General features: G+C 41.8%; 2 protein-coding genes across 3 annotated transcripts; both read right to left on the bottom strand.

The window, feature by feature from the left end:
• Nucleotides 1-722: 722 nt before the first annotated feature.
• On the bottom strand, nucleotides 723-10,080 carry LOC133386961 (transmembrane protein 18-like). Of its 2 annotated transcripts, none has more exons than XM_061630790.1 (5): nucleotides 9,882-10,073; nucleotides 4,913-5,033; nucleotides 3,938-3,992; nucleotides 2,369-2,462; nucleotides 723-1,710 (listed from the first exon to the last, which is right to left on the bottom strand). In XM_061630790.1, the coding sequence occupies exons 1-5, from the start codon at nucleotides 9,927-9,929 to the stop codon at nucleotides 1,615-1,617; spliced, it is 414 nt and encodes a 137-aa protein (XP_061486774.1). In that variant the 5' UTR covers nucleotides 9,930-10,073; the 3' UTR covers nucleotides 723-1,614. The 2 variants fall into 2 exon arrangements, with proteins under 2 accessions (XP_061486774.1, XP_061486775.1); XM_061630791.1 differs by lacking the exon at nucleotides 723-1,710 and adding an exon at nucleotides 1,745-1,814 and having other exon boundaries at nucleotides 9,882-10,080.
• A 3,696-nt stretch (nucleotides 10,081-13,776) lies between these two features.
• LOC133386959 (protein FAM200C-like) lies at nucleotides 13,777-15,314 on the bottom strand. Its single transcript, XM_061630788.1, has 2 exons — nucleotides 15,230-15,314; nucleotides 13,777-15,083 (listed from the first exon to the last, which is right to left on the bottom strand). The coding sequence occupies exon 2, from the start codon at nucleotides 15,079-15,081 to the stop codon at nucleotides 13,990-13,992; it is 1,092 nt and encodes a 363-aa protein (XP_061486772.1). The 5' UTR covers nucleotides 15,082-15,083; nucleotides 15,230-15,314; the 3' UTR covers nucleotides 13,777-13,989.
• Between the last annotated feature and the right edge of the window lie 5,174 nt (nucleotides 15,315-20,488).

Below are 20,488 nucleotides of genomic sequence, written 5' to 3'. Positions count from 1 at the left end.
CCCACCCCACCCCACCCCCGGTAGCCTGTGTGTGCTACTCGCGCGTAAGCCCAGGGCAAGTTACTTCCAAGAAAGCACCCATTCGCGCTCCTTCACCACAACTGTGGAACACTCAGTCTCCTACGCCTTAGCTAAAGAACAGACTGGAATACATTGCCAGCAGTTGGCTTTGGGTTTACTGTTTTATGATCGTTATGGATGTAGTTTAATTGTAATTTTTACATTGTGCCATATACTGCATTGTGTTGTTTTTAAATGAAAAGTATTAAAATATTTAAAATAATAAAATAAGTAACAGCCAGTGTTGCACGCACGCACGCACGCACACACACACACACACACACAGAGAGAGAGAGAGAGAGAGAGAGAGAGAGAGAGAGAGTCCCATTCATGCACTGGGATTTCTCCTTTCTCCCCTCCTGTAGCCTCCCCCCTGCAAATCTGTCCTGGAGGATCAGGAGAGCATGTGAAATCCACTCTGCCAACTGTCTATTCTACAGTTGGATGAACGCTGCTGGATTTCACCTAGAGTTCAACAAGGCCTACTCCCTGGTAAGCATCATAGGATTGCAGCTTTACGCTACAGTTCTATACATGTCTATTCACAAGTAAGACTCAATGAGTTCAATGGGGCTTATGCCTAAGTAAGTGTGTACAAGAGTGCAGCCTATGCACTATTCATTAGTGTCTGAAGAGCTGTTTTTTAAAAAGCCTCAACAAACCCCTAAAAAAAGTTTAATGTAGGAACACACAACTTACATATATACTCTCGTGTACAGTAATGTACAATATTAGTTTGCAACTCCAATATATAACAGTTTGACAATAAAGGCGAGTAAATTGAAAGAACTTCTATCCAAGCAAGTACGCTTGGGATCGCAATCACAGAGCAAAACATTATACTGAGATCCAAATTTACAAGTTACAGGGGTGTGACGGTTGCCAGAGGGAAACAATTGTTATGGACGGAATTAGCCACTTTTGAGAACTGGCACCTTCTGTGCGTCAAGATGATTTTCAACTGGTAAAAAACGGAACGGCCAATTTTTAAAATTAGTATTATTATTAAAAACAATCTTTTGCATCTATCTGATTAGCATTTTGGCACACTTTTTACACATAGTCCATTATTAACTTGGGTGCAGGATCAGCAGCTCAGTCACTACCGCATAAGAATACTTTTCATTTACACATAACATACACTTAAATTGGTTATATAAAATGCTTCACCACTGGCTCAGAAAAAGCTAGTTCACAGAGGGTAACATCCAATTGTGCCCATCCACTTACAAAATTGACTTTGCCTTAATCTTCTCTCCCCAGTTGTGTCCCCCACACACTTCTGCTTGAGGGATCCTTCAGAGTGGGGCAGGGAGGAAGAAAGCAAGGGGAAGTCCTACTGTATGACTGAAAGTCCTCTTACACAACACTAGGTATCACCTATAGTGGATAACAGTGTAAGTAAAAAAAAAATCATTTAATGGAAAGAAACCCCTCCCATAATACTTGTGAAAGAAAAGGGCATAAATGTTCAAATCGTCCAGCATCACTTTGGTAAGACGACAGTATGGCAACTCCAACATAAAACACATCTACAGAAGAAAGCACAATGATTTATTGACTCTTCTTATTTTCTCTTCTTGCTTTTCTTTTTTGTTGTATAGTCTTTAGTTCAGTCATTACATTCAACGTTTTATAAACCCAAGCAATCTGAAAACAAACAAATTATACACTGACAAGTGAAGTATTCCCTCAGTATACTAATAGCCAACTATTATCTAAGCGCTTGATACTTATGTAGCCAGAAAACCACCCTGCAAACAAAAGGAAAGGTGTGATGTTGCTCTGGGGAACCCCAAAGTCTGCAGTTGTACAAAGAACTTCAGAATTTAAATCTTAGGGGCTGGGGGAAATCCAAGCATCCTAACGAGGACTGAGAATGTTCAATGGGAAATGACTGTTGAAATTAGGAGAAGGGTTGGACTAAATGTGGCTAGCTGGCATAGTGAACAGGAGTGCTCCAAACAGCAATATTTCATATCGGGTTCCACTTGTTCCTTCTATTTCTAAAGGTCAGGGATGACTCTGGATTCTTATGTGGCCAAAATGGCACCAGCCATAAGCACAGGAGAGGTTTGGGAGATCCTCAAGTATCCAGAATTAAGGAAAACCCTTTAGAAAAACTCCTTTAGGGTTAGGGACCCAGAAAACAGCCCTGTGAGGACTGAGCATGTTCAATGGGCATGGAATGCTAGGGGGATGGGGAGAGAGAAAATGGGGCATTCTGTAAAACAGCATGGCTGGCACCCTGAATAGGAGCACTTCACACTGCAACATTTTGTTGCTGGTCCCGTAAATCAGCACTTACCACAATAATGATAGCATTCAGCAGCAATGGTACTGAGAATACTATGGAAATAAACATTCCTCTTGAATCAAAGTACTGGTGCTTTGAGAAGAATCTGCAAAAGAACAGAAAACAGAAATAGTAAAACCAATACCATTCTACACTTGTGATTATTTCATAGGGATGATCTACTATAATAATTAGAAAAAACATTACTCTATCTGTACTAAAGTTGGGCATTTGACTGGTCAAAAAAGATTTGGCCAATTGACTGGTTAAATAAAATAATAGTTTTAACACAAAAAATATTTTAATCAACCACTTTGAAGCTTACATTGATTGCAAATACAAATTAGTTAACAGTTACTGTGAAACAATGAAATCTTTATTTTGATATAAAAATGTACCTGAATTATTATAACTTAAGAACGTGCTGGAAGATTTCTATAAATGTGAAAGATTCACTGGGTATCCTGTGGTTTTTATCCCTGGCTTTACAGTGGGGTCAACTTAATTTCAAAATTTCAAAACAGAGTTTTGCCATTGACGACTGCTTGTGTCCTGCTTGGAGATGCCTGCAGTCACAGCAAATGGAGAGAAGAAGAAGCTTTGCTATGCTACTTCTGACTGCTGAAGGGCTCAGTGGCAAACACTCATCTTTTCTGCCCTTGCCAACAAAGGACACCTTAACAGAAGGGGGAGGAGGGGGAAGGCAAGCTGCCATCTACATGGTGGCTTTCTTGGCTTCATGGAATATTTGACAGCAGTCAAAGAGGTCAGTTGATTGGCACATCAACCCTAGATTTTTCTGTCTCTTTAAGACTTTAGAGCTTTGTTTTAGATACCAAAAGAGTCAACTCCCCTCCCCACAAGTAAGTAATTAACACCTGCTTCTTGCCATTCTCACCCTGCTGCCCCCCACAGCATTGGATTCAACTTGGCCATGAGAGCTGCGATAACTCTTGAATTAATGTGCACCTAAGTTTGCAATGCTCCTGCTGTTCAGCATTGGCATGTTCTGTCAGGAGATCCAATTATGCAAACCACAGCAATGGGCATAAAACAACAACTGAAAGTGAAAAGCCTGCCTTTTTTCCAATTCTTTCCTCTAAGCCACAGACCTTAAATTTTCTTGGAGGGATGCGTAAGATGTTAGTGTTTTGTAACATCATCTTGATGACTTTTGTTCCAAATAAGAAAATGTACAGGATGCTAAACATTAGCAGCATAAGCACGTTGAAGCTGATTTCAATGGCAGTGAGCTGGGCATGTCTCATACTTTTCCATGGTAATCAATAGGACTTTTAGTCTGCAATCCTATTCACGCTTTCTTGGGAGTAAGAATCAGTGGGACTGACTTCTGCATAGACAGGCATAAGATCGTGCTGTTATGCATTTAACTCTGGGCTGATTATGCTCAAGGTGTTTATGCCTTATACCATTCAGATATGATTTATATAGCAATGTGTTTTCAGACTAAAAACCTTCAAAACACTCTAACAGCATGTTACCAATGGGCAGGAGAAAAGGACAAATTTAGGTATGGTATGAAGTTAAAGGTGTTTAAAGGCAAGAAGTTCATGTAATTACCTCCAGTTTGCTGCAGCTATTTCATTGATATATTCAGCACAGAATACCAGGATCACTACAACAGAGAAGACAAATGCAACTTTAACTCTTTAGAAAGAATTTGAGTACGAAACTATACCCAGTATGCAAAACCATGACCAGAGAATCTTTCCTAAATATAATCTGGAAAGTTGTGAAGATCACGTGCTTGGCATGTGCAGGTTCAATCCCAAGTTTAAGTGATAGATCCAGAGTAAAGTGGGGTGGGGAACCTGAGGCCCTCCAAATGCGGCTGGACTACAACTCCCATCATCCCCAACCATTGGCCATGCTAGTTGGTACTGATGGGAGTTGGAGTCCAACAACAGCTAGAGATTCCTGTCCCGAGAAAAAGGATGGTTATATAGCTGAGATTTTAAATCAGAGAAAAGTGGTTTTAGTTTGTATTAAAATATTACTTATTTTTTCAGTACAAGGACAGTTTTGCTCTCAGCACACATATTTAATTCGTATTATAGATTTGACTTAAGCTAGTAAAAATGTCAGTATCTTTTCTACGTATATAGACATAAGCCAGACTAGCAGTTTATAACCCTAAACTTTCAATTACAATACAATATTCAATAAAAAATACAGCAGTGCTAAGCAATCACTATAAACTTAAACTCCAACGAGTCTTACAGCAAAGTGGGATCATTTTCCTGATCTCAACATGCAAATGGCAGAAGGTAAGGGGAAAAAAGACCTAACACTAATGGAAAACAGTTATTAGTCAGTTCCTCTGTGCATATCAAAATGGATGAAAGAGATAGCTCCTTAGACTATCTCCCAATTTAAAAGTTACCGACACTAATACACATTTGCAGCAATATACAACATACAGTTTAGTAAGATTATAGACAGAGGAAGAGAATGCCCACAGTTGTCATTTTAAAATAAATCTGAATGGTAACTTAATAGAACAATATCATCAAAAATACTTCATTCAATACTCACTGATTGAAAGGAAGTGCCCTATTTGCAGGTGGTACTGCTGGAACGAAAGGTAAGTGAGAAATAGGTAGGCTAAGTGGAAAAATACAAGACCTAGGATCCATGGCTCAGTCCAGTCTGTGTCCTACGAGCAAAGGAGAAGCAAAATCTATTAGAATCCTGTCATTAATTACAGACAATGCATCAATCACCATTTCAGGAGTGGTGGTGGGTTAAACCTAAATTGTCCCTCCTAAGCCCATTTATTTCAAAGGCTTGACGATCTCTTTTGTAACAAGGATGGTTCCACTGAGCCACGCCGACAGCAAAGCAAGTAATCCGTCAACATTGGAAATCCCAGGCATAAGAAATTGGATACAAGACCATAAACTACAAAGAGATTTGGAGTGCATTCCTACAACTCTTTTCTGAGTAAAACCCACAAGTGGAAGAAGTAGGAGGCACAATGAAATGCAGAGATGGACACCTCCATCCCAACAGCTGTTAACCCTTATCTGATCATATGAACCTGAACACTACATAACACGCCAAACATCTGAACATCAGGAAAAAAGGGGGGGTGAGGGCAGAGGGAGGTCGGGGAGTGGGAGGGATGGGTGGGGAAGAAATAAGGAACTGCACTGTTTTTACTGTAATAATGACAAAACTCTAATAAAGTATACATGGGGGGAAGGAAACTGTGATTGTTTTAACTGGCCTGTAAATGGGAAGGGGATGGGAATCAAATTAATTTGTAAGAAATATTACTTTGGAACCACAGCTCAAAATGGCTGCAATGGCACGAACTGTGTTGCGTTCCAAGTCCAAACCAAAGTGGGACAAACATGGTCTAGGTTTACATTTTTCTGAAGCTTAATCAAAAACGATCATGACCAGAATACTTCCAGTTGTATCAGGGGGCTTAAAGCCTGGACATGAAAAGCACAAATATTTATTTATTTATTTTATTTTATTACATTTCTAGACCGCCCTATAGCAGAAAGCTCTCAGGGCGGTGTACAACAAATAAAATCACAATTAAAATATGAGCAAGTGTGAAAAATATAACATGATAAAAATCCGAAATAGAATTGCCATGAGTTTATAAATTAAAATCCATATTAGGTTTAAAATTAAATTTAAAATGTTTAAAAAGCCTGGGCGAAAAGGTAGGTTTTTACCTGGCGCCGAAAAGATAACAAAGAAGGCGCCAGGCGTATCTCGTCTGGGAGGGCATTCCATAGTTCGGGGGCCACCACCGAGAAGGCCCTAGATCTAGTTGTTGATCTCCGGGCCTCTTTATGAGTTGGGACCCGGAGAAGGGCCTTCGACGTCGAGCGTAGTGAACATAGTGAAACGTAGTGAAACACATAGAGACACAGAGATGCGTGCTTCTTGTCAAGGTTCGTCCTATCTTCGTTGTGGCCTTCCAGACACATTAAGTTGTTCTCTATGTGAAACATGATGCTGGTATGATACAGCAGGGCTCTCTTTACATTCTAATAGGCAGTCAATTAACAATATTTGACTGATCAACTGACTGGTGGGCCAAAAGTTCATTCAAGACGGACTAATTTAGCATGCACACCAGGAATGCAGGATCTGCCTTATACTGAGTCAGACTATTGATCCAATTAGCACAGTACTGTCTACACTGACTGGCAGGAGCTCTCCATGGTTTCTGGCAGGGGTCTCTTCCAGCCCTGCCCAGCAATGTTGGCGACTATACCTTGGAACCTGGGCATGCAAACAGATTAGCTATGGGCCTTCCCCCTACGATGCTATTTTCACATACCTTTCCCAGCCTATCTTCAACACTTCCTATTTCCACCCCACCCTCCAGGAATTCATTCCACCATCCAGTGCTTACCTATTTGACTGATGTAACCCATATTATGAGGACAAAAGGCATAAACAGTTTGATGGATGTACCATAGAAAATGCACATGCACATTTCAACAATACATGGCAACTTCAGCATGCTTAAGCTGAGTAAGCTGAGTGGACTGTTCAAATAAGGGCAAAAAGCAAGGTGACAAATTAGAACCATGGCACTATATGAATGTTCAAACATCAGAGCACTCACCATGCAACAGCCAGGGTGGAGATATGATTGCTACTATCTTTAATTTCAGTTGTATTATGGGCCCTTAAAGGTAACCCAATTCAAAATGATATCTAAAGGTAATAAAAATTAATAAAAACAATACCTTCAGAATCTGTTATAAATAAATCCGTGATCCTTTATCAAACACACTGAGCTGAAGCCTGGTTTTGTATGTACAAGAATTACCTGGGGCACAGCTTTGTTTTTGAGGTGAAGCAATATGAAACAGGTTATGCATTTCTTATTAAGCAAATTTTGAATAGATTGTCATTGATATCAATACTTGGAGCAGGGTTCAACTAAAATGTTGCCCTAGTGCAATGATTAGTGCTAGCACAACAGGATTCCCTCTGTATCCTCCCCCAGTGCTGTTCCCAATCTTCTCTGGAGGGTTGGGGGAACCTCCAGAACAGATTTAGGAGAAATCCTTGCATTGATAGAATGATCTGTTACGCAAGGAGAAATCCTTGCATTGATGGAATGATCTGCTTAACACTACATTGAATATAATCCTTCATTTCCATCATGTCAGAGAAATACTGTTGTTTTTGTTATATGCATTCAAGTCGATTCCAACTTATGGCGACCCTGTGAATCTTTTTTTGGTTGTATTCATAGGGTTTTCATGGTAGGAAATATTCAGAGGAGGTTTACCATTGCCTCCCTCTGAGGCTAGTCCTCCCCAGCTGGCTAAGGCCTGCTCAGCTTGCCACTGCTGCACAAGCCAGCCCCTTCCTTGTCCGCAATTGCCAGCTGGGGGGCAACTGGGCTCCTCGGGACTACGCAGCTTGCCCACGGCTGCACAGGTAGCAGGGCACATAACCCCTGAGCCACTCACTGTGGGGGTGATCTTTAGTTGGCCCTTGACACCCAGGAGACACGAGCAGGGATTTAAACTCACCTACTCTTGCCTCCCAACCAGGCTCTCCTCCCCACTCTGCTAATAATACTAATAAAATTTTATTTCTGGGTCGCCTATCTGGCCGGGTCAGTGGCCACTCTAGGCGACGTACAATTTAAAAGTAAATACAACAATAAAATACAACATAAAAACCAAAACTTCAATCTAAAATTAATCTAAAAAACATCCAAAGCTGTAGCAAGATAGAATTAATCTACTCCCGGGATCTTGTAGGCCTGCCTACTGTACTGTCCAGTAACTGCCAGCTCTTGCTTTTGGAATGTTCAATATGCATACAGCACAATCTTTTCAATGGCTATCTATAAGTAAGGCTGTAATCCTAACCCCACTTACCTGGGAGTAAACCCCATTGCATTCACTACGACTTACTTCCAAATAAACATATTTACAATGGCACTGCAAGTCATATTTTACTGAATGGGGCTCATAACCAGGTGTTTATTAGACTGCAGCCTTAGGGAGAAATCAAACAGTGTTCACCCATCACTGAAAGGTCACTATTGATTTCTCCTCTTGAAGCCCTCCAAAACTGCTCCACAGAGTTGGGAGACCATCTGGAGCAAATTGAAGGAGGGAGCCGGCAGCTGCTGGGGCAGGGGGAAAGACAGGATGGGGGACATCTGCTTATGTGCACTTGGATATCATCCTTTGTTTTCAAGTACATGTTCTGACAAAGATTGCAATCCTAAACACGCTTACCAGGAAGTAAAAACACAGTTAGTTTTGTAGGATTTACTTCTGAATAGGTATAAATAGGATTACCTTGTTAGTGTCCTTAAGAAGTTTGTGTGGAAAGCAAACTAAAGCCAAACTGAAATCCTTAATTTCACTGTTGTCCCCCCCCCTCTATAGATCAAAAGGCATGCCATTTTTATGACCAGATATTTCAGATGATGTTACTAGATAGTATACAGGCTCTATTTAGATGCAAAGAGTAATTAGGAAATTATGAATTAAACGGTTGGAAAATTTGATTTAAATCAATTTTTTTGGGTGATTTTAAAATATCTTACTTTAAAATTAAGCCAGCATAGAACCAATCTGTGTAACCAGGAGAGGTCAGTTCTGTCTGGACACTATACAGCTGACATCTCATACTCTTGGCAAGTATATTATCCCAGCTATACCCCCACCCATTATAGTTTTTCACAAATAAGCCAAAGAAACAATCACCAGTGGATTTTTACTCACAATCCATCCTCCAGAAAAAAGCATATATTTTGAAAAGATGAAGATAAAAATATATAATTTCTCCCTGAAATGATGATATATGTATGTCTTTAACAGCTGCACAAGGGGTACGTTGAACCGATCAAGCTTTTCTAACTCCCACATACCCCAAATGGGGAAATCTTCACCTGTAATGAATATGTAGCTGAGATCACATATACCTGTTGAGGCAGAAGAGCCTTGCCAGGAGGAGAGAAAAAGTTTGGCAACCCTCCCCACTCGAGAGGCAACACGGAAACAGTCAGTTCTTAACAGCCCAATTCTATGCATGTCTACTCAGAAATATGTCCCGTTAAGTTAAAATTGGGTGAGCATCGGACTGCAACTTAAAAGAACAAAGTAGCCACAGCAGAGAGAAATGCACGGAAGATCACAAAGACTAATAACGCCAGCAGGTTGGGAAGAGAGAAAAACATTTCTCTTTATTTTCGTGGTAGATGAACCTTCCCCTCCTTTTTTTTTGACGACCCCCTTTTCGCCACTCTCTGAAAGCTGAGGACTGCTGCGCTTCTCTTGCTGGAAAGAAGAACACACCTTTCCGTTGCAAGCAGTCCGTTCCAGCTGAAGACAAATGTCAAAAGAGATGTCAGAACACCCCTGCCCCGTTTCTCCATCTCTGAGGAATAGCTAAGCTAAACTCACGCAGGACACCCTTCTCTTTTCCCCTAGGTTCACAGCACCACCAATACGCGGCCAAGAAAAAAAGGACACCTCTGCAGGGTTGCTTGAATTACCGTCAGAATCCTAGTGACTCCGATGGGCACGAGCCCTGGAGGCTCCATGGTCAGAAGAGGAGACAGGAAGCATCGAACGACAAGGGGGGAAGTCGCGCTTCAAACTTCCGGTTTCAGTTTGAACGCTGCTATATGCGGGTAAGGCGCATAATAAAGATAGAGACGCTCTATCTCTCCATGGTAGTGCTTCTATTGCATGTTCAAATAGAAACCGGAAGTATTTATATCAACTTCCTTATACAGTGACCTCCTCGGGGAATTAAAAAGGAAAGCTTTCTACCCCCCCCTCCCCGTTCTCGCGGGAATCTGCCTGGAAACTGATAAGAGGCGGGGAGAAGGAGAAGAATGTTTTTTTCAAGTGGAGAAGATCTTCGTGGTTCTCGCGAGATTATTTTTGCCATTGGAAAAATAAAAAGTAAACCGGTGATTGAGCATTGGGCGCGCGTTCCTCAGTTTTGGTGAGCAGAAAGGAAATATAGCGTGGGTTCTTCTACTTAGTGCGTTGTTTGAAGGTTTTGGCGTAGACAATAGGCTGGTTCTCTGAGTGGGTAGACTTCAGGCTTGTATGATCTTACTCTTTTTTTCACTCATTGAAGTCAGGTGCAGCAAGACATTCATTTAGAACTAAAGAACTATTAGTCCAGAAATTTGTTTTGATTGCAAGAGCTGGTCTTTCTACACAAAATATGCACTCCTCCTAGTTAATCTCTTCCCGGTTTTCGAAATTATTAACAGCATAAATTTGAGGGGGTTGGGGAAGTCAGATTGTTGCTATTAACCAACTGAAAGTCTAAAATCCTTAGGGCAGATCTTTCAAAGATCTATCATTAGATCCCAATCAATCAATTTTCCACCTATCTCTATTTGAGTCAGTTTTTTTTAAAAAAAAGCAAAGTTGCGATGGGACTTTGGTGGGGGATATTTTTTTTTCCTTTTTAAAGAAAAAAATAGATTGTTTTTCTATATCCAATGTAAAAAGCCTGATTTTGTAACCATATTTCATGAGAACTAAGTATTCTGAAAAACATTATATTGGGGTGAGGGTAGAATGGAGAAGCAAAGTATCCAGAGGGTTAGGAACTTGGTGAGGCAGGAAACAAGTTTTATCTACTTAATAAAAAGGCATCTCTAGGCTTTCATTTTAATGCTACAGTCCTACACATCTTTTGAAATAAGCTTGGAGAAATTCAGTATTGCAGCTTCAGCAATCACATAAGAAGCTGTTGCTAATTTCTGTGATCACTTAGTATTTTGGTATAGTGATAAAAGTACCTAAGATGTTTTAAGTCTCCTTTTCTGAATGTTCAGTGGAAATTGAACACCTTCCTGAAAAAAAAATGAAATAAAATGTAAGACTTGTGTAGCACAGAAGAGCTTTTATAATCGATAGTTCTGTGGAGAACAAAAAGTTAATAAATGAATTTTTTGCTGGTGGCTGTACTGGGTTGAAAAAATACAGGAGCCCTGCCAGAAAAAAAAGACAATTGTAGATGCTATTTTTGGTTTGATAAACATGATTTTACACAGTTAAATAGGCCAAATAGGACCCTGTCCCTAAGAAGATTATAACCCAAAATAAAGGGGAAGACAGGGAAAAGGAAGGGTACAGGCATATGCCAGTACCTGTATTTGTAACATCTTTGCTACCTTTGGGATTGAAGATTAAGTATTTAAGGCAAGGTAAATTGATATTTAGGTTTTATTAAGCTAGAAACTACAACAAACAAAAGAAAAATCAACACTTAACAAACCTATAGCTTCTTAAGCACAATGGTCATCTTAAATGATTGAGGACATTGGTTCATGGAACAGTACAATAACAGTAAATCGAGCACAATTCTCACATAGCAAACTCATAAGAAACAAAGAGCGTAATGTATGTGAAGTCTCTGCATTTTGAGACATATCAAGAACAGCAGCAGCATCCCATATGTTAGGTTCCTAGAAAGAATATGTACAGAGGTAACTTTTTAAGGTTAAGTTATTTTTATTTATTATTTGATTTATATCCTGCCCATCCTCCCAACAGGAGCCCAGGGCGGCAAACAGAAACGATAACAACACTCTAAAACATCATTAAAAGACCTTAAGATACATTAAAACAAATCAATGTTAAAAACATTAAAAAAAGCTTTAACATCTTTTTTAAAAGGGTTAAAAACATACTTAAAAAACATTAAAAGCAATTCTAACAGACACAGACTGGGATAGGTCCCAATTTAAAAGGCTTGTTGAAAGGAAAGTCTTCAAAAGGCGCCGAAAAGATAGCAGAGATGGTGCCTGCCTAATATTTAAGGGAGGAAATTCCACAGGGTAGGTGCCGCCACACTAAAGGTCCATTTCCTGTATTGTGCAGAACGAACCTCCTGATAAGATGGTATCTGCAGGAGGCCCTCACCTGCAGAGCTCAGTGATCGACTGGGTATATAAAGGGTAAGACGGTCTTTCAGGTATCCTGGTCCTGAGCTGTATAGGGCTTTGTACACCAAAACTAGAACCTTGAACTTGGCCTGGTAGCAAATGGGCAGCCAGTGCAATTCTTTCAGCAGCGGGGTGACATGTTGGAGATACCCTGCCCCAGTGAGCAGTCTCGCCTCTGCATTTTGCGCCCGGACCAACCTCAAAGGCAGCCCCACATAGAGCGCATTACAGTAATCCAGCCTGGAGGTTACCAGTGCGTGGACAACAGTGGTCAGGCTATCCCGGTCCAGAAACGGCCGCAGCTGTCTTATCAGCCGCAGCTGGTAAAAGGCACTCCTAGCCACGGAGGTCACCTGGGCCTCTACAGACAAAGATGGATCCAGGAGCACCCCCAGACTACAGACCTGCTCTTTCAGAGGGAGTACAACCCCATCCAAAGCAGGCAACTGACCAATCATCCAAACTCGGGAACCACCAACCCACAGCGCCTCCGTCTTGCTAGGATTCAGACTCAGTTTATTGGCCCTTATCCAGCCCACCACTGAGTCCAGGCAGTGGTCCAGAGCTTGCACGGCCTCTCCCGATTCAGATATTATGGAGAAATAGAGCTGGGTATTGTCAGCATACTGCTGACACCTCGCCCCAAATCTGATGACTGCTCCCAAGGGCTTCATATAGATCAGCGTTACCCAACCTTTTTTGACCCAACGCCCCTTTGCAAAATCTTTTTGTGCCCAAAGCCCCCCTCAGATTAAGTATATGCCAATGCTTCCTATTCTTCCCTTAAAATATGAGTAAAGCATAAAAGGTATTTTCAATGATTATTACTGATTGTTTTTATCATGCCTTTTTATTGCACTTAGATTACACATTGAATTCTTAGTATGATTTATTAATATACATACATAGTTATAGAAAAGTAAATAAAATGATATTTATTATAAGATACTAGTGTGATCCTTGAGCTTGATGAGTTTTGGCTAACTTCACAATATCTGGAGTATACTTGGATAGTAATAGTCTTAAGTCACCATGACTAACAATATCCAAACGGTTTCAGTTCTTCACTAGTATGCGATTCACTGCACTAAATCCTCGTTCAACGAGATAAGAAGATGGAAAGGCAATATAAAGAAGTGTTGCTTTTCTCCATAGAGCAGGAAATTTCACATGATGTTTCAGCCACATGAATTGATGTCCTCTGCTGTTGAAGATTTGCTTCTATTCTTCATCATTTTGAAGCTCAACAATTTCTTCTTGCAAACTAAGTTCTTGGTCTTCTGCTTTGCAAATGAATGGATTTGTTACCCAGACAGGTATTTCCAAATCAATAAAATCTTTAAAGTGATTCTCAAAGTCACTTTTCAGTGACTGCAGATGTAAGCAATATTCTTCCAACTCACAGTCTAAATAGGATGCTTTTCTGCTGCTCATGGTAGGAAACTGCAAAAAAACTCTTCTGCCAATGTTATGTTTAAACAACTCCAACTTCATGATGATATCACAGTTTTTGCCTTAACTAAATTGAAATTATCACCCTGAAGCTGCATATTCAGCGTATTCATTTTGTCATAAATGTCGGCCAAATATGCCACATCTCCATGCAAAAGTTTAACTTTCTCGCATAATTCATAGTCAACAGACTGCAGAAATTCTATAATGGTGTCAAATAAAATACAGAAACGTTTCAAGCATGATCCTCTGGAGATCCAGCACACTTCAGTATGAAGAAGCCTTCAAGCTCCTCATCGTTGTCTTCACACAGCTGACAGAACAATCTGCTATTTAATGAATGTGCTTTAATCTTGTTTATCGCTGATGTTATGATGGCCATAGTTGAATGAAGCCGTTGACTTAGCTTTTTGGCGACAAGACGTTGACAGTGAATGACACAGTGGATAGAAAATAGATTTGGAATTTCTTTTCTTAAAAATGCAATTAAACCCATGTGGCGACCTAGCATTGATGGTGCTCCATCTGTTGCACATGAGATGATATTCTTCATTGGAATCTCTTTGCTCTTTAGATACCGTTGTAGCTCTTCAAACATTGACTCTCCCTTTGTGTTGGTCGTCATTGATTTGCAGAACAGCATTTCTTCATATGCTTCTTCATTTTTGATTAATCGTACATAGGCCATTAGCAGTGCTTCATTGTCTCTCACCGTTGTTTCATCCAATTGTATCCCAAATTTATAGTTGCCCAGATCTGCACACAGTTGACTTCCGATGTCTTTGCTCATTTCCTCAATACTGCGCGATACAGTGTTGTTACTGAGAGGGATGGATTTCAAAATGTTCGTCACATTCATCTTGAGAACAGTAGTTAGAACTTCAGATACACATGGCAGAACTAATTTTTCACCTACTGTGTTAGATAGTTCACATTTTGCTATTATTTTGGAAATATTGTAAGAAGCCACCAGTCCATTATCGACATCAGTATCAGGTTTTCTTTTGAAGGATGAAAGAGTATGACACTTTTTGAATGCTTCCTTCAGCTTACGAAAGACAGCAGTGTCACAGCCGGCCGTATCAGGATGCCTCTTATGAAGATGATCTTGCAGTCTTGAAGGTTTCATGGCCTCATTAGACAGTACTGATTCACAAATTACACAAAATGGACGACACTGATCTGTTGGTAGTGGAATGAAGCTGTACTGCAGGTAACTAACATTATACTGTCGTACTTTCTCCTGTCTTGGTTTTTTAGCAGAAGGGGAAGTAGAGGGTTCACTGCCATCAGTCACTTCAGTATTACCCTTTAAGTATTTATCCATTGCTGAAATTAGGGAAATAAAAGTTTAGATTTTTCTATTAGAAAATAATATAAATAAATAAATAAACAAAATATATGCTTATGATCCTATTATCAATAATAATACATCAATAGTAATAATAGCTGAACTTTATAAGCTGTGCACTTACCTTTAACGTTCTAGGTAGGTTGATAAATCCATAAAATACATGCAAGAAACAAATTGCAGATATAGGAGTTGTTTCTTATTTCACAAATCCTAAAAACATAAGCAAAAACTAATTAAGTCCACACTTATGACACTGGCCACTATTCAGCATTGGGAATCGCTGACCTAGAGACACCTGAACACATATAAGGCCTTTACTGGGAAGAAAAATCCACGCGGGGGCAAGGAAAGACCTGCTAACACAAGCAAAGCGAGCGCTGTGTCTCTTCACTGCCACAAACAGAGCACAATGATACAGACAGAATTACAACAGCCTGGGCAAATAACGGCTTGTCAGTCAGACACAGTAATGACTTCTTAGACTTAGTGCTACCAAGGCTGGGAGGAAGGCAGAGGGGGGTGCGCGAGTTGCAAGATTTGCAAGCGTCTGCAGCAGCAAGAGACTGCGTACCGCAAAAACTTCCTACTGTAAAGGCGCATGCCGCTCCTGCAGGATCTTGCCATCTGACTCAGACCCTCTCATATGTTGATGAGTTCACAGCTCTGTAGTTCTAGCCTACAGCTTACATGTCTTGAGAAGGCGAGATGTTTTGAAAACAGCTGCAAAGCAGATAAATAAACATACTTCTCCTCACCCCCACCCTCCAAAAGAACACTGCTTTCTCAGCTTTGAAATGCCTTCTTATCCTGGCTTCTCATTAAATCCTCATAGAAGGAGTGAGGGTATGAGGATATTTAAATTAGGGCGAATCAGAACGTAGGAGAGAAACCTACCTCAAAGAACAGGGCAAAATCAACACTGTAAGGTAATAATAGAACCCCCTCATTTTTTCCATCCTGCCCAAAGAAATCTGTAGGTTACTTACCAGACTGAGCCTACAGTCTCCCTTCTTCTGTCTCTGGGGATATAAGCAGATCATGGGGCCTTTCCCCTATAGCTCAAGAACTCCCGCAGGCAACCCTTGCCTCCATTTCCCCAAACATATCTATAGCCACCATCGATGTTACTGGCAAAATAACCCGCTTTACTCTGAACTAGCATACATGTGACTTCAGGTACAGTTAAGTAAGCCTGGATTGGATTGGCTACATCCTCCTTACATTTCAGTACTTTAGCTGTGGTAGGTTAGTGTGGGGCAAAGAATGATGCTGTGCTTCCGCCCTTCTTTCTACTCTATCTGTGGACGGCAAACTTAAATGTTTCAACTTCAGACTGCCAAATGTCAACACCCCCCTAAAGTTTGTAGTGATGCCAATGCCCCCCTGAAAGGCTGTAACTCCCCCCAGGGGGGTGCTACCCCACCCATGATACGCCTGGCGCCTTCTCTGTTATCTTTTCGGCGCCAGGTAAAAACTTACCTTTTCGCCCAGGCTTTTTAAATTTTGTAAATTTTTAAATATTTTAATTTAACATTTTAAACTTAATATGATCTTAATTTAAATCTCAATGGCAATTTTATTAATGTTTTATAATTATAATTGTACTATATATATATATTTTTTCCACACTTGCTCATATTTTAATTGTGATTTTATTTGTTGTACACCGCCCTGAGAGCTTTCTGCTATAGGGCGGTCTAGAAATGTAATTAAATAAAATAAATAAATAAATAAATGTTGGGAATCTTTGATATAGGTGTTAAACAGCATGGGGGACAAGATGTGGTGTGGGGTGCCACAGGGTACCAACTGCCAGGGGGCCAAAAGACAGTCACCCAATGCTATTCTCCGAGAGCGACCTTGGAGATAGTACTGGAACCACGGTAAAACAGTTCCTCCAGTACCCATCTCACCAAGTCGGCCCAGAAGGATACCATGGTCAATGGTATCAAAAGCCGCTGAGAGATCAAGTAAGAATAACAGGGTTGCGCTCCCCCTGTCCTTCTCCCGATAAAGCTCATCCATCAGGGCAACAAAAGCCAATTCAGTCCCATAACCAGGGCTGAACCCAGACTGGGATGGGTCAAGATAATCTGTTTCATCCAAGAGTACTTGCAGTTGCTGTGCCACAACCTCTCAATCACCTTCCCTAAAAAGGGGGTATTTGCAACTGGTCGGTAGTTGTCACAAACCAATGGGTCCAGGGTGGGCTTTTTCAGGAGTGGTCAGATCACCACCTCTTTCAAGGCGCCCAGAACCACTCCCTCCCGCAATGAGGCATTGACCACACCCTGGTAGAGTTAGGTTTGCACTCTAGTAGAGTAACGTGCATTGTTTGCTAAGAGGCGCAGCGGCTGCCAGGGGAGAGGATCGTCGCCATGTCTACGGCTATGAACTTCGGGACTAAAAGCTTCAAGCCGAGGCCACCAGACAAAGGCTCTTTCCCTTTGGATCATTTCGGTGAATGTACAGCATTCAAAGAAAAATTCATGAAGTGTCTGAAGGAAAATAGGTTTGAGAATGCTTTGTGCAGACAGGAATCAAAAGAATATTTAGAATGCAGAATGGAGAGGCAACTTATGTCCAAAGAACCGCTGGAAAAGTTGGGATTTAAAGACCTAATAGAAGAGAAATCAGAAACCCAACCTAAGACGTTGTAATGAAGAGAAACGAAAAGGGAGAAAATCCTGACCATCTCTTATGGAAAGCAGCAAATCTGCAGTAGTACATATTGTGCATTGTATATTTCAAATGTGATTGCAACATGAAGTGCGCCTTCAAAGAAAATGCTGTAACTGTTGGCCAAATAGAGGAGTTACAGTGCAATCCTATATGCTGTCTACTCAACAATAAGTCTCATTGAGTTTAATGGGGCTTACTCTCAAATAAGGGGATAGGATTACTGCAATCCTATCACCAATTTATTGGGAGTAAGCCCCAGCGAACTCAGTGAGAAGTACTTCTGAGTAGACATGTGCTGATACAAAACAAGCCTCCCCTCTGAAAAATGAAGTTTTGTAGGAGATACAGTAAATGGTTTTCTTTAGGGGTTTGGGGTGTTAATGGTTACTTTTTGTTTTTAAATAATTGTTTTATTATGTTCATAATGTTGAAAAGTTGTTTTTGGTTATTATATTTGTTATGTCACTGTTTTATTATTTTTTGTTATTAGGAAATTGTTTTTGCAATTGTTTTTGACATGTATTTTTGTTCACCTTGTTGTAAGCCGCCTTGAGCACAATTTTATGTGGAAAGGCGGCATACAAATAAAATGATGATGATGATGATGATGGATCCACTCAGTCAGACCCCCTCGGCAAGCTTTAATAAGCCAAGAAGGGCAAGGGTTGAGAGGACACGTTGCTGGCCGCATCATCGCAAGCACCTTGTCTACGTCATCAGGCCGCATCAACTGAAACCATTCCCAAGACGTTGCAGCAGACATTGCACTGGACACCTCATTGGGGACTGCAGTAGATGTAGAGGGGGCATCAAGACGGCTATGGAGGTGAGCAACTTTACCCTCAAAGTGCCTTGCAAACAATTCACAGTGGGCCTCCGAAGGGTCTAAAACTCCATTTCCTGGAGTTGATGTAAACAGCCTCCACCAGATGGCTACTTGAGGATGCGATGGAGGCAGAGAAGTAGGCCTTCTTTGCTGCCCTTACCGCCACACAGTAGGCACGGTGCTGATGTTTTACTCATGCCCGATCAGCCTCACAGCATGTCTTTTGCCACTTGCGCTCTAGCCGTCATCCAGCCTGTTTCATTGCCCTTAGCTCACTGGTGTACCAAGGTGCAGACCGGGCTCCACAGTGCCGGAGAGGGTGCTCGGGAGCAACCCTGTCGAGAGCCCGACGCGCCTCACTGTTCCACAGCTTGACAAGCACTTCAACAGGAACACCTGCTCTATCTACTGGGAACTCCCCCAGGGCATTCAGGAATCCAGTGGATTCCATTAGGCTTGGGAGTGGACCATCTTAATCTGTCCACCACCCCTGCAGGGAAGGATTGGAGCCATAAGTCTGAACTTCACCAGGAAGTGGTCTGACCATGACAATGGGGTGACATCCACCACCCCCTATCTCCAGACCGCCCCTTCCTCCATCTGGAGCAAAAACCAGGTTGAGGGTGTGCCCTGCCCTATGTGTCGGGCCAGTGACGACTTGAGACAACCCCATGGTCGTCATGGAGACCATGAAGTCCTGAGCCAGAACACTAGAGGCAGCCTCAACATGGACTTTCAAATCACCCAGCACTATCGTTCTGGGCTCCTCCAACACCACAGCCGAGACAGCCTCTACCAGCTCAGTCAGAGAAGCTGCTGGGCAGCAGGGTGGATGGTACACTGGCAGCAACCCTAGTTTACAGTCTCCTCAGCCCGACACCAGGTGCAGGCCCTCACAGCCAGCTCCTGGTGACAGAGATGGAAGTTCTGTAGACCACAGCAACTCCTGCCCCCCGTCCCTGAAGCCTGTGCTGGTGTTTCACCGAAGTATCCAAGTGGGCAAAGCTGGGTCAGATCAACTACTCCCAGCTCACCCACCCAGGTCTCAGTAATGCACACCAAATTGGCACCTTTATCCACAATCAAATCATGGATGAGAGTGGTCTTATTGTGTACCAAGCTGGTGTTAAACAACAACACACAGGCCAGTGGGCACAGCAGATGAGCAACGAGGAATCCATGAGAGGAGTGGCAGCAAGGAACAAGGAGCAGATAGCCTTGTCCTCATCTTCTATGGTAATTCACCACATCCCCATGGCTATATTTCCCTCTACCCATGATCACTGAAATTGGGATGGCATCACCCATGTTCCTTCATACTAAGACTCCTCCTAAACACCTGATATGGACCCAGTGCAAGCCCACCAACAAAGGCTGGTGGAGCCAATTATCTCAGAAGGCCTCTGCAATAATTGGGAACAGTCATACCCATTCAAACTTTTTCACACAGGGCCCATCTACTCCTCCTCCTGTCTCACACCCAGGGAGGGCCAGCCTTCTGCCAGTTACAGACTCTCACTCTGAAGGCATCTGGCGACTTTCTCCTACCATTCAGTTCACTACGCAGGCTCTCACCCTTTGCAGGAACTACACATGCACCACATGCCGTCCCCACCACCAATCTCCTCTAGATTGGTTTAACAGAAAATTAAAGCAAACAAAAAGAAAGGTAATAGAAGGGGGGTAGCGCCCTCGGCCTCGATACTCCCACAGAACATGAACAGATTTCTGGGGCTGAATGGAAGTGGCTGCCTCTCTGCCATTGAAAAGAGACTTAGGAAGAGACACCCATCATATGTGGGGGGAAAAACCATCAGCCTGATGTGGGCAAGGGAGAGATGCCCCCAGTGGTTTCATGGTTTCCCCATTGTT

Source organism: Rhineura floridana, chromosome 6 (genome assembly GCF_030035675.1).
Source record: "Rhineura floridana isolate rRhiFlo1 chromosome 6, rRhiFlo1.hap2, whole genome shotgun sequence".
In the NCBI taxonomy this organism is placed as follows: Eukaryota; Metazoa; Chordata; class Lepidosauria; order Squamata; family Rhineuridae; genus Rhineura; species Rhineura floridana.
This window is presented reverse-complemented; position numbering and strand designations above follow the sequence as displayed.

Coding starts and splice junctions, on each gene's coding strand:
- LOC133386961 (XM_061630790.1), bottom strand. CDS start 9,929: ATGGAGCCTCCAGGGCTCGTGCCCATCGGAGTCACTAGGATTCTGACG. Junction 2,463..3,937: donor ATAGCTGCAGCAAACTGGAG/GTAATTACATGA, acceptor GTTCTTTTGCAG/ATTCTTCTCAAAGCACCAGT. Junction 1,711..2,368: donor TGAATGCTATCATTATTGTG/GTAAGTGCTGAT, acceptor GTTTGTTTTCAG/ATTGCTTGGGTTTATAAAAC.
- LOC133386959 (XM_061630788.1), bottom strand. CDS start 15,081: ATGGATAAATACTTAAAGGGTAATACTGAAGTGACTGATGGCAGTGAA.